Genomic DNA, 17,501 nt, shown 5'->3' with positions numbered 1-17,501 from the left:
GTCTGGGGAAAGGCACAGGGCCTTAGAAATGTTCTAGGGTCAGAAAAGAGACTTGGCACTGCTTCAGAATTTGTTTTATCAAAAAATAGAAGTGAAACACTCATTAATTTAAGGCTCCTCTATTCGACTGGAATTCTACCAATTGTATTTCTGAAATCCCAGCAGGAGCCTGAGATGCTGCAATGGAATGGAAATGTTACATATGGATAGTTCAGCGATTCCTTTGGGAGATACACAGGACACCACAAAAGAACAGGGAAGACGGTGCCTGAAAAACAGAGGGTTGCGTGAGGAGCATGTACAGTGTTAGTTTTACACCCTGATGCCTTTTGCAGAAGCTCCTCAGCTCTTAAAATCTCCACTTACACCCTTGGCCTGTTCTGTGTATCTGTGCCTGCAACACCCATGGACGTTGCAGATTCTGAGAGAGATGCAGATAATATCAGACTGAATAAAATAGCCTGTTGAGGATGGTGCCAGGCACCACAACCAAATACAAGAGGGGAATTGGCATCAGCTAGGACTATTTATGTCATATTGGGTGATGCCTGGGAGTAGCCAAACCACTTGCACAAGACAACGAACAGCACACGCCCTCGTGCACTTCCAAAATCTGTTCCGCAACTTCCATCGAGGCAAGGACATTTTGCCACTCTCAAATGGTACATGTTTACTGTCATTTTAATATTATTTTTTCTAAGTAGATAATGAGGTAAAATGATAAGAAATTCCAAGAGTAAGTTGTTCTTTTTCCTATCAGGGCTTGATGAAAAGCTTACACCCTCATTGCATTCTGGGAGGGTTTAGAATGAGTTTTATATCCTTGGATTCTGAATGTATCTCATTCTCTGTGGGACACGTTAAAATCCAGCTCCTTGCAGCCCTAGGCTTTGTTTCGTTGCATATTAACAGGAACCAGACCTCAGTCCTGCAGACAGATATTTTGATGCATTTCCTCCTATGTCTGTCTTGTTGTTTCTTGGAGGGTTCAAAAGCCTCTAAGATGACACAAGGTCTTTTCCATTACTAATATCTAAAATTCTTTGTGTACATTTTACAAACAAGCATGATTTGGTTTTACCTTTCCATAACAGAATTTTCTAAGAGTATTAATGTTATTTATCCCAGTGCTCTTTATATCAGGAATTGTGGCTGTGAAGGAGATTGGAGCACATGTGATGACTCCAGATGGGCAACTGGGTCTCAGATCTTAAACCCAAAAAGATTTGGCTACTTCCCAAACAGCTCCATTACTACTCCATTGTTACTCTCTCCCTTTAAGTGTCTTTACACCTTTTAAATTCAGGTGCTTGCAGTTTTCCATGCTGCAGGAAAACAAGTAGAAATGCTTCGTATGGCCAAAATTTGGCACAAGATCTGGAAGTCTGGAAAGGATTTATAGAAATGTATGCACATGCACGCACACACGCACACAGACACTCCCATTTCTGTATACAGCACCATTTCCTAGCTGCTTTTTAAATTATAGGAGTCCAGAAACATACAGAAAAGTTCAAGGCTTTGGACACTTTGGGTGTGTCTGTTAAACAAACGTGCTTTTGGGCTCAGAGCTGAATTTTTGCAGGCCTTGCTCTGTATTGTGCCACAGCTTTTTAGCAGGTTTTGAAAGGCTGAGGTTTGTAAAGCAGCTACTGTAGCTGCTGCAAACCTGCTTAGGGAACCTGTATGCATCTTTGCTTTGGAATCTGTGCATTTCATGTGTATTTTTTAAATCTGTTTTTAATACATGCCTGTCAGAATGTGTGTTTTCATTAGGGCTGAGACCCACTGATGAACAGCAACATTTAAGTAACACTATAAAGATAGGTGCATGAGATGTACTCAGCTGTAATTAAACAGCAACAGTGGACAATTGAAAACAAGCCTGTTCATGTGTTTAAGAAACCTACCAACAATTCACATTTTAAAAGAATTTTTTGGTCATTTTTCGCATGATATGTAGAACAGAGATAGCGATTTTTCATTACTTTTAGCATAAAACTTGAAGGAAATTAAGAGGGACTTGTAGATATTTGGACAGGAAAAGCTAATTAACAGCAGTTTGTCAAAGTTAATTTTCAGTTATATTCCTAATTTTTTTATTGGATTTAAGCTCAGTCCCTAATGTCATTTTAAGAAGGTTTCTATGGTTTACTGTATGCACAAATAAATGAAAAACTGCTTTTGGTCTACAAGATTATTTTGCTTAGCATTCGACATTTAATACTATTTAATAATTTTTAGTGTTCGTTTCTCTTCTTGTATTTGATTTCTGCAAGTGTATCAACCAGTGTCATTCCTGGATTTCAAAAGGATATGGCAGAAGTGATCATTCAAACTAGTGTTTGCAAACACTTTTTTTTAAAATGGAAATACAAACACATAAATAATTTAAAAGATTTTTTCATTTGGCATGCCAGTGAATATGCTGTATTAACAGCTTTATTTCTTTAGCTAGTCAGATTATAGTCATAATTTGCTGTCTGGTAGCCACAAACTTTATTTCTTTTATAGTGTTTCATTTAATGGTCTCCCTTGTACTCTACAGGGTTTAGTTTGATGGAGGAAATAATTATGATTTTAACTGGTCTGTTCCATTGAGATTTAAGTGGAGTGTATTGTGCAGCTCTCTTTGTGTGTTACAGTGCAGTTTATGGCGATACCAAGTACAGTAAAAGCCTTTACAGAGCTGAGGACAGCTACTGTCCTCCCACTGAAAGTGGAGCAAAAGTTCTGTGGAGGTGGAGCGGGGGGAAAAGGAAACAGAACTGACATTTTAAAAGCCACAGAGGGGGAAGCCAGGGTCCTTGCAGGCTGGTTATTGTAAGGGAATGGCTGGAAGGTGCAGAAACATGATCCAGCTGTGCCCAGGTGGGCAAGACGCCAACAGTCCGTGGGCTGTGCTCACCCCAGTGCTGGCACTGCTGGGACACCTCCAGTGCTGGGGCAGCTCTGGGCCACTCCTGGCAGGAGAGCCCTGGAGGGGCTGGAGGTGTCCAGGGAAGGGAATGGAGCTGGGCAGGGGCTGGAGCCCCAGGAGAGGCTGAGGGAGCTGGGAAGGGGCTCAGCCTGGAGAAAAGGAGGCTCAGGGGGGACCCTGTGGCTCTGCACAACTCCCTGACAGCAGGGGACAGCCGGGGGGGGGTCTGCTCCCAAGGAACAGGGGCAGGACAAGGGGAAACGGCCTCAGGCTGGGCCAGGGGAGGCTCAGGGTGGATATTAGGAAACTTCCCCAAAAGCAGAGGTGAAGCCCCTATCCCTGGAGGGGTTTCAAAGCCACGTGGATGTGGCACTTGGGGACATGGGTTAGTGGTGGCCTTGGCAGCACTGTGTTAATGGCAGGACACAATGGCCTTAGAGGGCTTTTCCAAACTGAACTGCTCTGCAAACCCATGGAACAGAGCAAAGGCAGGCAGGGCTGGTACCAGTACATTTCTGGTGTGATACTATAATCGCTGCACTCAGGGAAATTGAGAGCAATATTGGTTGTGGAGCAAGAGATTCACGTTTTCCTCTTGTTGCCTTAAGCTTTAAGTTGCAATGAAAACGATGGTGACCACCTGGACAGGGACCAGCAATACCCCAGCAATCAGAAAACAAAGCGCATGAGGACGTCCTTCAAACACCACCAGCTGAGGACAATGAAGTCATACTTTGCTATTAACCACAATCCTGATGCCAAGGACTTGAAACAGCTAGCTCAGAAAACTGGCCTCACCAAAAGAGTTCTTCAGGTAAGAGGCACCTTTTGCCTTGAAAAGTAGTCAAAGTATCAATCTTGTGTTTAAAAAGCCATGGATTTTGCTGGTTTTCAAGATATTCCTAATAATTTGTACCTTCTCTGAAACTAAGTTAACTCCCAGAAAGTATGAGAAGAGTTATTTCTCTTCAGTGTCTCTAAAGCAGATCACTTGGGTTCTAAATTTTATGCGAGTTGTTTGGAGCCCTGCTTGTTTTCCTGGAGTTCTTTAATTCTGGTGCATGTTTTAGTTTCCAGGCTGCTGTAAAAAAAAGTGACTTATTTTAGTATACTCACTGTAAATAGAGAGCTTTTAGCTTAGAAATTCAGAAAGCATGTAAGTGTTTACCTTTGTAAGAAATTAATCAACAGTTTAAATTCACTTTATCAGAACACGGTGGAGGGCTTTTCATTCGTAACTGAAGTGGACGTAGATGAAATTTTTCAAAAACTTTTACTCATAGTTTAGTAACTTAGAGTGAAACAAAACTGCATTTTAAAAGCACTTTTTCTTGCTCATGGGAACACACTCCATTTGAGGTATTGTGGGAAGGAAAGGGAACAGTATTAGTTGATTCAGCTGCGTTTTAATTTATAGTTCTGACTCAAGAAGTCAATTTTAATGAATGCTTACCCAAATGCCTATACCTAGAGATAAACTTGGACATATAGGAGCCACGGCATTCCAGGATTTATTGCTGAAAGTTTTAAATGGGTCTCAATTGCAGAAAAAGGATTTGTGACCTTCCTAGAGACAGGTAGGGCTGCGAGCCCCATCTGGGAAGCATCGTGGACAGCTCACAAGTCACAGGCAAGTGGAGGGCAGGAGACAACTACTGAGGAAAACTGAATTCACTGCAGGGATCCTGCAGCTTACAGAGCTAACACCTACCAGAAGAAGGAGCAAAGGTTTTGTAGGCTTCCCAATAAAATGACAAACTGTATGTAATGAATCTCGTGGCTGCGTTCTCATAGCTGCATTGGGTTTGTTTTCCTGAGGCTGTGGAGGAGCAGGGTCCTCTGCTAGAGTGAACATCCCAGCAGCTGTCCTTAAACCACACACATGGCTGAAATAATTTACTGCATTGGTCTATCCTTAGATTGACCCTTCTTCTCTACTTTACCCTCAGAATTTAGACACGTTGGTAATACCAGGTCTGCCCATTCACACCTGAATTACCTGAGAAACTTCACATCAGTGTCTAGGAAGTGTCTTTCTCTTGGTCATCTTTCTGTTCTCTCTTGTCACTCACACCAACTTTGATTTCCATCTCTCTCTTCTTACTGAATGGGTCTTTCCTTGCATCTGTTTTCCAAGTTATTGTCTCTGTTTCTTCCTATTCAATGCGTATTTCCTTGTCTCCACAATTGGATTCCACCCCATTACTCTTCTGTTCCTCTTTCAATTTCTTCATTGCTTCTTCACTCCTATCACAACATATTCACAACATATCACAATTTGCAGTTTTAAGATGCTTTGTGGTTCTTCTTTTGTTTTTTGCAGAACTTTACAATTCCACCAAAGTTTTGTTATCATTTTGGTGTTTGGTGTTTCACTTCTATTACTTTCAGAGTTAAATACTCCTTTATGTCCAGGCTCCTTTAGCTGCAGTGGTGGAAGACAATAGGTGGTGGTGAGGATTGTTCCCTGAGGATGATGCTGTTGGAGGCAATGCCAGAAAATGGAGTGATACTTTGTCTGCTATCACTTGAGTTTTCCTGCCTCTTACAAGCACTCTCTTGTCATGGATGTTTTGTTTGAAAAATTCATTTGGGCCACGAGAACAGAAATTTGTATTTTGTATGCTTTAGAACTTTTCTCCCACTTGGTTTATCTGTACCTGTGAGTGGCAATTAAGTTCACATATATGAGTTTTAGGGCTGCTCTTTGCTGGGAAGACTCGTCATGATGTTGGTTACTGAGACAGTGTCACTTGTTAATTCTTTGGAGCCAGAAAGGCTGGCATTGCATCTGTGTCACTTACTGAACACAAAGTGATTCACTGACACCACTGGTGGGAACAAGCACCATTAGCAGCAGCCTGTCCCACACTCCAGAGGTGCACAGGCACACTTGCCAGGAGCCAGAACTCTGCCCCACTCCCCAATGGGTGTTTGTGAGCTGTGGGGTTTCCTGGGTGCTCACATCTCCATTCAGCTGGTGAAGGATCCTGGCTCTGTGGACACATTTCATAGAATTTATTTTAAGGGGAAATGCAGGGCAGCAGATCAGGAGAAAGGTGCACTTCCTAAACACACAGAGCAGAGCTCCTGGTGATTTAGGGAACAGCTGTAGTGCCCTTGCTATAGAGACAGCCCCACATGACACATAGTGAGAGGACTTGGTAGATGAGCAGAGAATTTGAGGATTTTCTAAATGGTTTGTGATACTGGAGTTGGAAGCCCTGACTGATGTCTTTGCTTTATACACAATTTGTCACCAGCTGCACATGTCCAGTGGTGGGATGGCCTGGAAATGTAACACAATGCATTTCCTTCAACACCTTTGTAATGCACACTGTTCCCCCAAAGCAGCCACATTAGAACCATAACAAACTTATTTATATTTTTAACACCTATTTTTATTTTGTTTCTTTCCAATTTAAGTTTACATTTGTGATTTAATTAATATATCTCTTGTATTACAGCTGGGGAACACAAGCCCTTTATTATAAGCTATCATTCGTAATTAACAGCCCCAGCTAATTGTGAGCTAACTAACCTAACTGGCTAAACTCTGCTCTCTGGGGAACTGATCTCTCTTTCAGTGAGTTTAGAAAAGGAAGGTGAAAGTAGATAGCCCTGAGGAGGTGTGGTGTGTTAGCTATAGGTATGTACCTCTTCTCTCCCAGGGCTCTGGAATAAGATTATCCACAGCCTAAGCACTTTAGGAACATAAAGCATCATTTTTCAGTGTGTGTCTTGTCACCACTGAATTTTCCTTGAATCAGTCCCCAGTAAAGTTGCTACCAGAACCCTACAGAGATCACTGCATGCATTTGGATTTTCCTGGTCCAGTTTCCAGTAGTCAACAAGCCTAAAATATTTCCATCCCACGTGGGGACCTGTGCTGCCCTTTGGTGAAGGTTTGCTTTAGGCTGCAGGCTCTTCCTGAGCCCCCATTCATTAAACATCTCTTTGACTGCACAGTTACTAATTACAGCAGAGTCATCACAATGTGTGTGCAATGAGTGAGTGTGGTCTGCTTTGTGGTGTTACATCCTCTCTATTTTGTTTCTCCACTTACTAGTTAGTGAAATTCAGGGAACCTAAATGTCTCCAGGTAGTTGTGTGAATGAGCAAAATCTGATTTAAAAATTTGTTTTTAGCAGATGCTGTTCACACAGCTGATACGTAGCAGATGCAGCAATGGAGGTGTTACAAACCAGAAAATAAAGTTATCTAAGGTGATGATCCCATTAACTTCAGCATCCAAGTCCCTCACAACACTTAGTGTGTTTATTTTCAACACTCCCTTATCATATGGAGATGTTATTTTACTCCTATTTGACTTGGTAGAGACAAAGAATTTGCTCCACAGATCACTGAAGAGGGAGTGCAATATTTTCACCTCAGTAAATATTATTCTGCCTAACTGCTGAGTGCCCAGCTCCATGCATCCAGCCCCGCTCACTGGAGTGTGGGAGCAGCAGTGCTGGGTCTTGCAGCTGCTTTTTATTTTTCACTGGGAGCTTTGGTCTGTATTTTCCCCTTTGATTTGAAATAGCTCAGCCTTGTACTGATACAGTTGGACAGAAACCCACTAAATACTTCCCAATGATTTTGTTTATTCCTCAGTCCTGAAGGAATTGTGTAATTGATGTGAGATAAGTCCTTCTGGAAGGATTCTTTCAGTTCTGTGTGTCTGGGTGGTTATTTCTGCCGTGCCCTTCCAGGTGCACGGCCTGAGCTGCCCATGGAGCAGGGGGCAACCTCGGCTGCAGCCCTGCCTGCTGCTGTCCCTGCTGGGATAACGGCCAGGGCCAGGGGCAGCCCCACGGTCCAGAGAACTGCCCCACAGCTCGGGGAACAGCCCCAGGGAACAGCCCCACAGCCCAGGGAACAGCCCCCAGCTTGGGGAACAGCAGCCAGCTCCAAACTCCTTTTCACAGCTCTTGTCCTTTATACAGTTGCCAGAAGGTACTTTAAAGAAACCAGACGCTGAATTATTTTGTGGAACAAATAGGAATGATCTCTACCTGAAAGGTAACAAATCCTATGAATGTTCCAATTGCTGTTTTTGCCATTCCTGAGCAGTTGGTGCTTGAGCCTTTGTTGATTAAATGACCAGAACAAAGTGCTTGGCTTCACTCACAGCCCCTGCACACAAGGAGAGGACACTGCTTGGGAACGTGTCAGGCAAAAACATCACTTTGGGGTTTGCCCCTTTTTGACCACATTGCTGGTCTGTAGCAGGGTCACTGCTATACTGGGCTCTTATAAAATCATGGGAATATGTTTACCTGTGCTGGTTTAAGAGAACTTTTGTATGTGAAACTGATAAATAGCCTTTAAACAAAGTGTTTTAACAAAGCAAATGCCAACATAAACTGATTTAAAATACTGAGCTTTCTGAAAGAATGACTGTGGGGATGCGATTTATGCATGGCCCTCGAATTTGTGCCTGAGGATTATTTCCTTGTGGCATTCCCTGGAGAGAGTGCAAGAGACAGGGTGTGCACATTAAAGACTTTTGGCTGGAGGAGAAAGCTTTCCAGGGAAGGAAGAGGACTCGATAGGGAGAATTTGCAGCTGGAGCATGCCTAGATGTGAAGAAGGATGAGAGAGGTGAAGCGGCCGAGGCAGCCGGGACTGCAGTGGGAGCTCCCCCAGCCCCGGCCGCTCTCCTGCAGCGCTCCGTGCCTCCCTCCCGGCTCAGAGCCCGTCCCGCACGGCCGGGCAGCTCCAGAGGCAGGAGCGGAACCTCTGCACGGGCTGCTGTGTCCTCAGCAGTCCCACACGCACACCTTCCCTGGCCTTCACTCAGATAAGCAAAGAATGCAAGAAGTAGAAACCTTGGCAAAAAAATTCTGTGTGGTTGCTATTCCTACCGAACTCACAGTTTTTGATGTAATGTAGGTCTTTAATACATTTCCAGCCCCTTTTCCCAATGTTATTCCAGTACTGAAAACACTTGATAAAGGAAACAGGCATAGCAAAGGAAGCTGAAGCATTTGAGAAAGAATAAGAGAAGAGCAAGAAAGAGGGACAGTCCTTTCCACAGAAGGGAGCACGGCAGGCAGTGGCATGTGAGGGAGCTCCGGGGGAGCAGGAGCCCGTGGGAAGGCAGGATGCCCTGGGCTGTGCCAGCAGCACTTTGGTGGGAGATGGACAGGAGATACAACGGGGGAAACTCCTGATTTTGTACTCATCAGGTGCGTGGTGTCTGCCTCACCCAGACCAATGCTGCGGGGATTGAGGGCTGCTGAGAATTCTGCACACTGCCAAATGTCTGAACATCCTTTCACCCAGCCTGTGCAGACAGACTGGCAGCCTCTGTCCTGAGCCCAGCCCTGGCCCAGGCAGGCTGTGTGCAGGGATTGAAGGAGAGGGAAGAAGGAATATTTTGCAGGCAGAGGCCACTTCTCGTGGCTAGGACTACTTTTCTAATATGTAACCAGCAAAAACATCTTTCCCAATTCCAGCACTGATGAATTTGTGAATGTGCTTTTGTGTTTTTAAACACTGCAGGTCTTTAAATGCTACCCTGTTATATTAAACTATTTCAGGTTTGGTTTCAAAATGCTCGAGCCAAATTCAGACGGAACCTCTTACGTCAAGAAAACACAGGGGTGGATAAGACTTCAGACTCAACACTCCAAGCAGGGACCCCATCAGGTCCTGCCTCAGAAATATCCAATGCCTCCATGAGTCCATCCAGCACTCCCACTACTTTAACAGACTTGACTAATCCCACTATGCCAACTGTGACGTCGGTCTTGACATCAGTGCCCGGAAGTCTTGAGGTTCACGAATCTCGAAGTCCTTCACAGACAACTCTTACAAATCTTTTCTGATGACTCTTTCTTAATAATTTCTTTAAAAAAGAAATTATTCTTAGCTGAAATTCCAAGTGTATTTTAATAGAGGCTTTGAGCAACTGACTAACCACAATTAGGATCTCTCCTAAAAAACAGAAGGAAATGTAGTGTTCTGGTATTATGGAGTATGGACTTGAAGAATAACTTGGAAGATCTATTGCAACACAACATTTGTGTAACTGTACAGTTTTGTGGACTGAGCAAGGGAAACAGCAATTAATTTAAGTTGGCTAAAGCTTCTGTATTTTCAAAGACTGCCATGTGCCTTATACACTGTTTTATCTACATTCTTTGGATTCCATGTCCACTTCTCTCTTTTTCTCTCTGTATATTTATGACCAGGGCAAAAATGTTAAAGAGTTTGTTACTTTGAATAGTCCTAAGCCTTTCATTGGTTGCTTTGTTGTTTTAGAATTTTAAGGTCAAAGTCTGTTCGAATACCAGAATTTGTAAAATCTAACCAGTAATAAAACCACTTATGGAAACTACTTGGTAATGGCTGCAGTTACGTTTAACATTAGTGTCACGATTGAGGTAGGCTGACTGGATCTAAAAGGGTTAGAAAAATGCACTTCAAACACAGTGTCTGCCTAGGAAAACCCCTGAATATGATGTGCACATTCCTTTGGTTCCCAAAATGTAGATGGGTGAGAAATTCAGCTTGTACAACAGTCTAGGTATCTTCATTGTAGAGAAATGATGTTAGTTGCAGGTAGAAGTTATCAGATAATGTTACTACTCAAACAGAAGAACTACATTTCATTTTGCCACGTGAAGGAAACCTGACTTTGGCCAGCATGTTTGAATCTTGCTTTTGTGCAAGGTGTGGCTTGTCCCTTGTCCTGGAGGAGGCCTGGGGGTCCCACAGCTGTGTGGCCACAGCTGGGCCATCATGGAGGTGGACACGGACAAAGGTTTGCCCTAGGGAAAAGACAGAAGAATTGCAGGCTATTTTACAGCACTGGTGGGCAAAGTCGAGGAAAAATTATGTTTTATAAAGTCACAGCCTTACATTTTTGTAATGCTTTGAAGGAATAAAAAGCCAAGGAAGAATATATTATTGACACTAAAAGTGGTTATTCCTTTAATGATTATGGACCTTTCAATACAATTGAATTCCTTCTCCCCAAAAATCTCTGCAGAATATCTCATATTTTGAGGGTTCTTTCCTATTGTTTTTAAAGTTGCTTTTCTGTAATAAAAGAAATACCTCAGCAAAGTTTAAATCTGTATAAGAACGAGTCTACACTATGCTGTTTGCCCAGTAGGTTTAGAGGTTTGGAGTGGTACATAAGATGCAGATGGTTGTTCCTTTTCAAACCTGCTCCCATCAGTTCTTTCAGTCAGATGTTGGGTTGTACTGGCCAGCTCTCTAAAACTAATCCCTCATTCCCACTGGATCAGAATTACTGAAAGATTTTTCCAAATAAACAGCAAGATAGGTGCCAAGATTTGTGTTCTTTGCCCTTCTCAGGGCATTGAAGATGATTTTGTAGGCTGGACTTTTTCCTAACACTGTTTTGGTTTTAAAAGTGCTACATTTATTCAGCTTTCTGAGCTGCAAATTTGCTATTCTTGTGCAAGCCAAATTCCTATCGAGATCAGGGAGAGATTTCAGAGCGTGAGGACTGTGGGATAGAAAAGCTGACATAATTAGGTCATTTATTAACCTTTTTTACACTTCAGCTTAAAAAACCCCACAGGTGAGCTATGGGTAAAGCAGGACAGTCCTCAAAGATGGGAACTAGCTGAGATCTGGGAGAGGGATTGGGGTCTGGTCACCAAACCCAGGGCTGGCAGGGTCCCTTGAGTTTATGCACAGTGATGAGACATTAAAAAAAATCATTTGTGTTGAATTTATAAATGTTACAGGTTTATCCAGGACATTTTTCCTCATAATCCAAATGTCTGATTGGGATGTTGTGCTGGTTGGTGGACTGTAACAGATGCATATCTGCCTTTCAAAGCTGTTCTGACACAGACGTTCTGCTGTTTGTAACGTTTTGTTCATTGTCAATCACCTTGGATTTTTTTTTTTTTTTGGTTGTACATGCTAAGCTGGATCTTTTCTTAATTTAAAAGGCAATTTTGGTCCACTGTTAAATGGCTACAGCCCATAATTAAAACCCTGTGTATTAACCTGTGAACAATTTAAAAATTCTGAATCCTGAATCCGAATTGTTACGGCAGATGTAGCAGAGAACAATTCCCATGGTTCTTTAAAATTGTACTGCTATTATTTGTGATCTTGTATCTTAACTACCTGAATCCATGTGATGGAAATACCTTTCAAGTCAATTCTCAATATTGCCTTTTCAAACACCTGACCTTCATGAAGGGGAATACTCTCATGTTAATCTTATCTGAAACCTATACAAGACAATTAGAGAAATTGTCTGGTTTAATCAAATCAGGGATTTTGCATATAAATAAGAGACAATATTCTATGTAGGGTCTTTATGTAGGTGCATTAGGATTCACTCTGGCTCCAATGACCTATGTTGTCCCCATGACTGTTTCAATCCTGTGGTATTGTTTGGTTGTTTAGAGCTTGTTGGTTTTGAATGCTGTACATTTTTTTACTACTGCAATCCTAATGTTTCTTCACATTCTTGTACAGTTCCACATTTGATGTATTAGTCTGAAATTCTGTTAAAAACATGAACAAAAATGGAAATGATATTTCTTTGGAAGTGTATTTTTACTGTATATCTAATTTGAACTAGTTGAACATACTTCTTTACATTTTGCATGATAGGTGTGTAGTTAATTTTTTAAATATGAAAGAGACAATAGTAACTTAGAACAAGAATATAATGAAACTATACAAATATGGAAATACATACAATGATTTGCTACTTTTTGACTCAAGAAGCTTTTTGAAATACATTTTACCTAATTTATTTAAGATAATGCAGATATTCTGTCTGAGTTCATAGATAATACAGAATATAAGAAGGGATTACATACTAGAAAAACTTTCAGGTCACTTTGGTACTCACCAGCACACTGGATTATTCTTGTCAAACAGAAAATGGACAATGTATTTTAATAATGCTGAATATATTTTGATCTACAGCAGAGAGGGATGAGATTGCTGCAAGTGATATGTAAGCACAGTTTAAAATGTATTGACTCTGTTAATTGCTACATTTCATAAAACTTATTTTTTATTCAAATTATCTAAGTTTGGGAAGAGAAGACCAAGGATCATTATACTAATGGAGAAGTTGAATGTGTGCCCTGGAAGCAAAAGTCAATTTATCAAATATACTATGGATGCAGAAGGGGCCTCCAAGATATTTTGGTTTTCAAACTATCTTTTCCTCCTGGCTGTTTAAAAACCCCACATAATTAGACTGCTTTCCTATAAACGTTTGCTATTTTTTTGTCTGTTGGAAGGAAGCTTAGGCACCTGTGAGAACACTCTTCATCCAAAGGAAAAGGAGAAAAAGACACAAATCCAAACAAGGATCAGGCTTCGTCCTTAGGTGTGAGGATGGCAAAGACACCCAGGCGACTGCAGAAGTTGTGTGTGCTCATGCTGATGTCTTCAGGGACTTAATAATGCTCAGAGGAGGGATTTGAATTGAAAGTAGGTGATTTATGATTTTTTTTATTTCTAACCTCAGTAAGCCAGAGCTAATTACATCACTGTCGCTGTTCTTAAAATGCAATTTGACATAAATTACCATTAGGAAGGGTCATAACATCAGTGTGAAGAGGTAAGCCCAGAGTTTGGAAGGAGGATTTTTTTCTGCTTTTCTCCATTTCCCACGTCTTTAACCCTGGTTCTTCTCCAGGCTGCATCAGGAGCTGCTGGCAGTGGCTGAGCTGATGTTACTGATGGCTCTGTCCCTGCTCCCTGCCCTGCTGACCCTTCTGTGCCTGCCACGGTGGCACTGCCCAAGCTCCAGCACTGCCACCCCTCACTCACTCAACACTCCGTGGAGTTTCTCCTACTCCCACGGGGATTTTCCCCTTCTGAGTGAGGAGGATTTATACCATCCCTGGCAGCAGCTAATTTGTGCAGAGCTGGGATCAGTCTGCAAATGGAGTGGCCTGTGCCTTTCTGAGGTCCCTCTCAGCTGCCTTTGCACAGGCTGCAGGTGAAACATTGCTGCACCCAGAGGGGAGCAGGCACCAGCAAATTCATCACACCTGTCCATGTCCAGGAGACAGAGCCCAGCCCAAAAATTATTTCCATTGAAGCAGCAAATACTGACTAATAGATAGAAATTTATATTACTGCCATTTCTGCTGCAATTGTACTCTCCTCCCAACCTTTCAGACTCATTAAACAATGCTCCACACCAGCATTCCACCTGGGAAAACCAGAGCTGAGCTGGACCAGGGTGAGTAGCATTTATCAATTCAACAGTTCCTTTTCTCAAGGACTGGGTAAAAAGATTCACTGGGCATTTAATGGATTTCTGCTCCTATTAGTATGATGTTAGCAGCTCTTTCTGGCCTAATAACTGGATTTTTGTAGCAACTAAAGCCAGTAAATATTTTTTTTATTTTAATTTGAGAAAAACATAGTACTTAAAATACACAACCTGCTGTCAGTAAATTCAGACCTTGCAAAATCATTTATTGTACTAATGCATAACACTGTGCAAATTATTATTTCTGGAGAAAACTACTTCTGTGCAAGTTCTTCTTTACCCTGTAAAAGGCATGGCTCTGCACATATATTTACACAGCTTGTTTACATGCCACTATATCAATTTATTACATTGTAAAATTCAGCACTTAACAGGAAGTTACATTTGCAACAACATCTAGAAAATAGGAAATAATTAAGCTTTTTGTTAAAGAAAGAAATCTGTTCTTTCCCCAGCAGAGTTCAGCCCAGTGACTATGGGCGAGGGGGTGGGGGGAGGAAAGCAACCAAACCAAGAGGGACACAAATATTTGGAAAGCATGACTTCACAATGTGGTGACCTGTTTTAATTGATAACTCTTGGATGCCTCTCTCCAGTGCCCCCACATCCCGGGGTGGTTGGTGCTGGAAAGCCACAGTGGACCTGCAGCACTGAAACAACCGCGTGCTTCTCTTGCAGTGACACAAAACTATCGAGGCTGTTATCTGTCCATGGCACAGTAATTAATACAATGTTCCTTGGTTACTGCTCAAAACCAGTGAGAAGATCCTCAGGCTTTGGTAATTTAGTGTTCCTAGAAAAGAGTATTGATTTTCCATGGGCATATTGGTCTGATACACAGTATCAGTGGTAAGGAGCTCTAATCCATGGACTGGCTGTGTTGGCTGAAGCCTGTAGCAGACAGCCAGAGATGAATCCTTCCCTGCACACAGCTGACCCCCAAATTCTCCCAGTGGCTCTCCAGACACAGATCTTACAGCTCTCCTTGATGGCTGAAGGAAGGAACGAGACTAAGGGACATATTCATGTTCTTAGCAGAGTGCACAGGTTCCAAGTATTCTTTTCTGATTTCAATCTCCAGCCTACACAAACTGCATTTTCACCAACTACTTTTGCCTTCCCCCATAATTTCCTTGTGTTTCATCAGTCACTTTTGCTGTCCTTCCTCTGGAAATGAAGACTAACAAAAGAGATACTCTGTAATATGGCTTTGCAGGCTGTGTTTGAGCAAGGAGCTGATGCCAAGTCTCGCCCAAGTCTGGGCAGAGATTCTGGGAATGTGGGAAGAGCACTTTCTGAGAGGCTGGTCTATCACCCACAGACAGATAAGAGGGTAAAGAGACATCATGGCTTGGACCAAGTCTCCCAAGATATCTCACCTCTTGAACCCAGACCTTCTCAGTATTTGTTAATGGTCCTATGAAGCATTTTGAGGCAGAAGAACACTTTATTTACCATTGCTTTTATGATTATCCCAGACAGGCAGTTTCAGCTCTTTCCCACTTCCTACTGGAGCACAGGCTGTGTCTGGTGGATTTAACCCTGCTGACCACAGACTCACCTTTGTTAGTTCACATACACAGATCCCTTAGAATCAGCCCAAAAGCTTTTGTATCCATTTTTGTTCCTGTATGATCTGACTGTTTTTGAGAAGCTGGCAGACAAGCGTGAGCTGCCCATGGACTGGGTGAGGAGAGGTTCCATAGCCAGGAGCTTGTGCTTCTCTTTGAAAGGGGCTCTTCCCATAGTGCTCACCTTCACCTGGCCAGGGCTTCTAGGAGAGTCCTTGGGATGGGCCCTGCCAGCTGCTGATGCATTTTGGAGCCGATGTTATGCTTTAAAAAATCAGTCATGGGTGTTCCTACCACCTCGTTCAGTCATCTCTGGTTAATGCAGAGCCAGAGTTTCTCCATTTCATCCCCATTGGTGCTGACTCCTCACCCAGCATGCAGAATGACAGCACAGGTTACAGCACAGCCAGTGTCACTCATGTACAGAAATAAACCCAGCCACCCACACTCTGAGAGGCTTTTTAAAGGAACGAGGGCCATTTGTGGCCTTCATTTCTCTGAATGTCTTTTCCAGTTCTGCCCCTATTGTGCGTTTGGAATTCAAGAGTCCATGTTAGATTAATCTAAAAGCTGTACAATGCTATTTTCTGTTATTCTTTACTCTTCAGTTCCCTGAGTGCAGACAGTTCCTACCCATGTTTTGTGTCCATGCTCTCTTTGTCTATCACTCTGTTTTATCCCAGAGATTATAGATTGTGCACACCAACACTCACTGGCACTGACAGGATTCTCCTGAGTCCCTTCTGGCTATTCCAGCACAAAAGAGGAGTCTCAGAAAAGACATTGGCAGCTATTTGTAGAACTACTTTCTCCTCACAAAACAGCTCCAGCTCCCGGGGCTCCGTGTTGGGAACACAAGGTGTGTTGCAGCCTTACACACAGGTACCATCATTATCAGCTGCCTTGGAACAAAAGCTGGGCTGCTTTTACGAGATCAGCATAAAAATATAATCCATTTTAATTCTAGAATTATACTGGAGCTGATGCCAGGCATTAGAGGGAAGAATGTGTTTCTGGCAGGACTCCAGGTATTTCTGTTCTTTCTTTTTCTGCCTGTTGGCTGGAGCAGAGGCCAGGGCAGCACTCCTGCCTCCTGCTTCCACCACAGACGCTCTGTGGCCAGCACAGGGAGGCTGGCCAGAGGTTACTTACTGTTATTTTGAGAAAGTGCTTTGAAGTCCTTGAGTGAGCAGTGCCAAACTGGAGCAAAAGGCAAAGTGGAAGTCATTACACTTCCCATGGGAGGCCATGAGAAAATGGCACTGCAGCAGATGAGTGTGACCATACGTGTGCAGCTCCAGTCTCACCTCTGAGTCCTGACTGCTGCTGACCCGGCCCTGCTGACGACAGGAGGGCCTGGGTTAGGTTACTTTGGAGAACAGAAACCAGAAACTGTTGCACCTCCCTTCAGGGATTTGCAAGATGTGTGAGAAGGCACAAATCAATCCCACACAACAGACTCAGAGGAATTCATACTGGAAGGTACCGAAGGGGATCTCTGTTTTTCAGGAAGGAGGCACTAGATCATAACTATGGTACCTGGAGATGAGGAAGCAGGGACCTGTGATGCAGGGCTGTGGGAAACTGCACACAGCCAGCACAGGTATGCCTGACAGCATGAGCAGTCTGTCCTCTCCCTTCCCTGAGAGGTAAATCCAAGCAGCTTTACAACTGAAAGAAGGCAAAGACCCATTTCTGTACAAAACCCAGGGAGCAGTGTTTGGGAAGAGCAGTGTGCCTGGAGGTCAGGAGTGGAGCACTG

The 17,501-nt window shown here is 42.9% G+C and overlaps 1 protein-coding gene across 4 annotated transcripts in view; it reads left to right on the top strand.

The window, feature by feature from the left end:
- The window catches only part of LHX2 (LIM homeobox 2), a 30,652-nt gene extending 20,384 nt beyond the window's left edge, over positions 1–10,268 (top strand). For all 4 annotated transcript variants that reach the window (XM_088177325.1, XM_014880007.2, XM_088177323.1 and 1 more), the window contains exons 4-5: positions 3,529–3,734; positions 9,469–10,268. In XM_088177325.1, coding sequence (XP_088033451.1) covers positions 3,529–3,734; positions 9,469–9,756 — 494 coding nt within the window. In that variant the 3' untranslated portion in view covers positions 9,757–10,268. The remainder of the gene's footprint in view (positions 1–3,528; positions 3,735–9,468) is intronic.
- The last annotated feature ends 7,233 nt before the right edge of the window (positions 10,269–17,501 follow it).

Source organism: Sturnus vulgaris, chromosome 22 (genome assembly GCF_052056855.1).
Source record: "Sturnus vulgaris isolate bStuVul1 chromosome 22, bStuVul1.hap1, whole genome shotgun sequence".
Lineage (NCBI taxonomy): Eukaryota > Metazoa > Chordata > Aves > Passeriformes > Sturnidae > Sturnus > Sturnus vulgaris.
The sequence above is the reverse complement of the archived record's forward strand: the minus strand, read 5'-3'. Positions and strand labels throughout refer to the sequence as shown.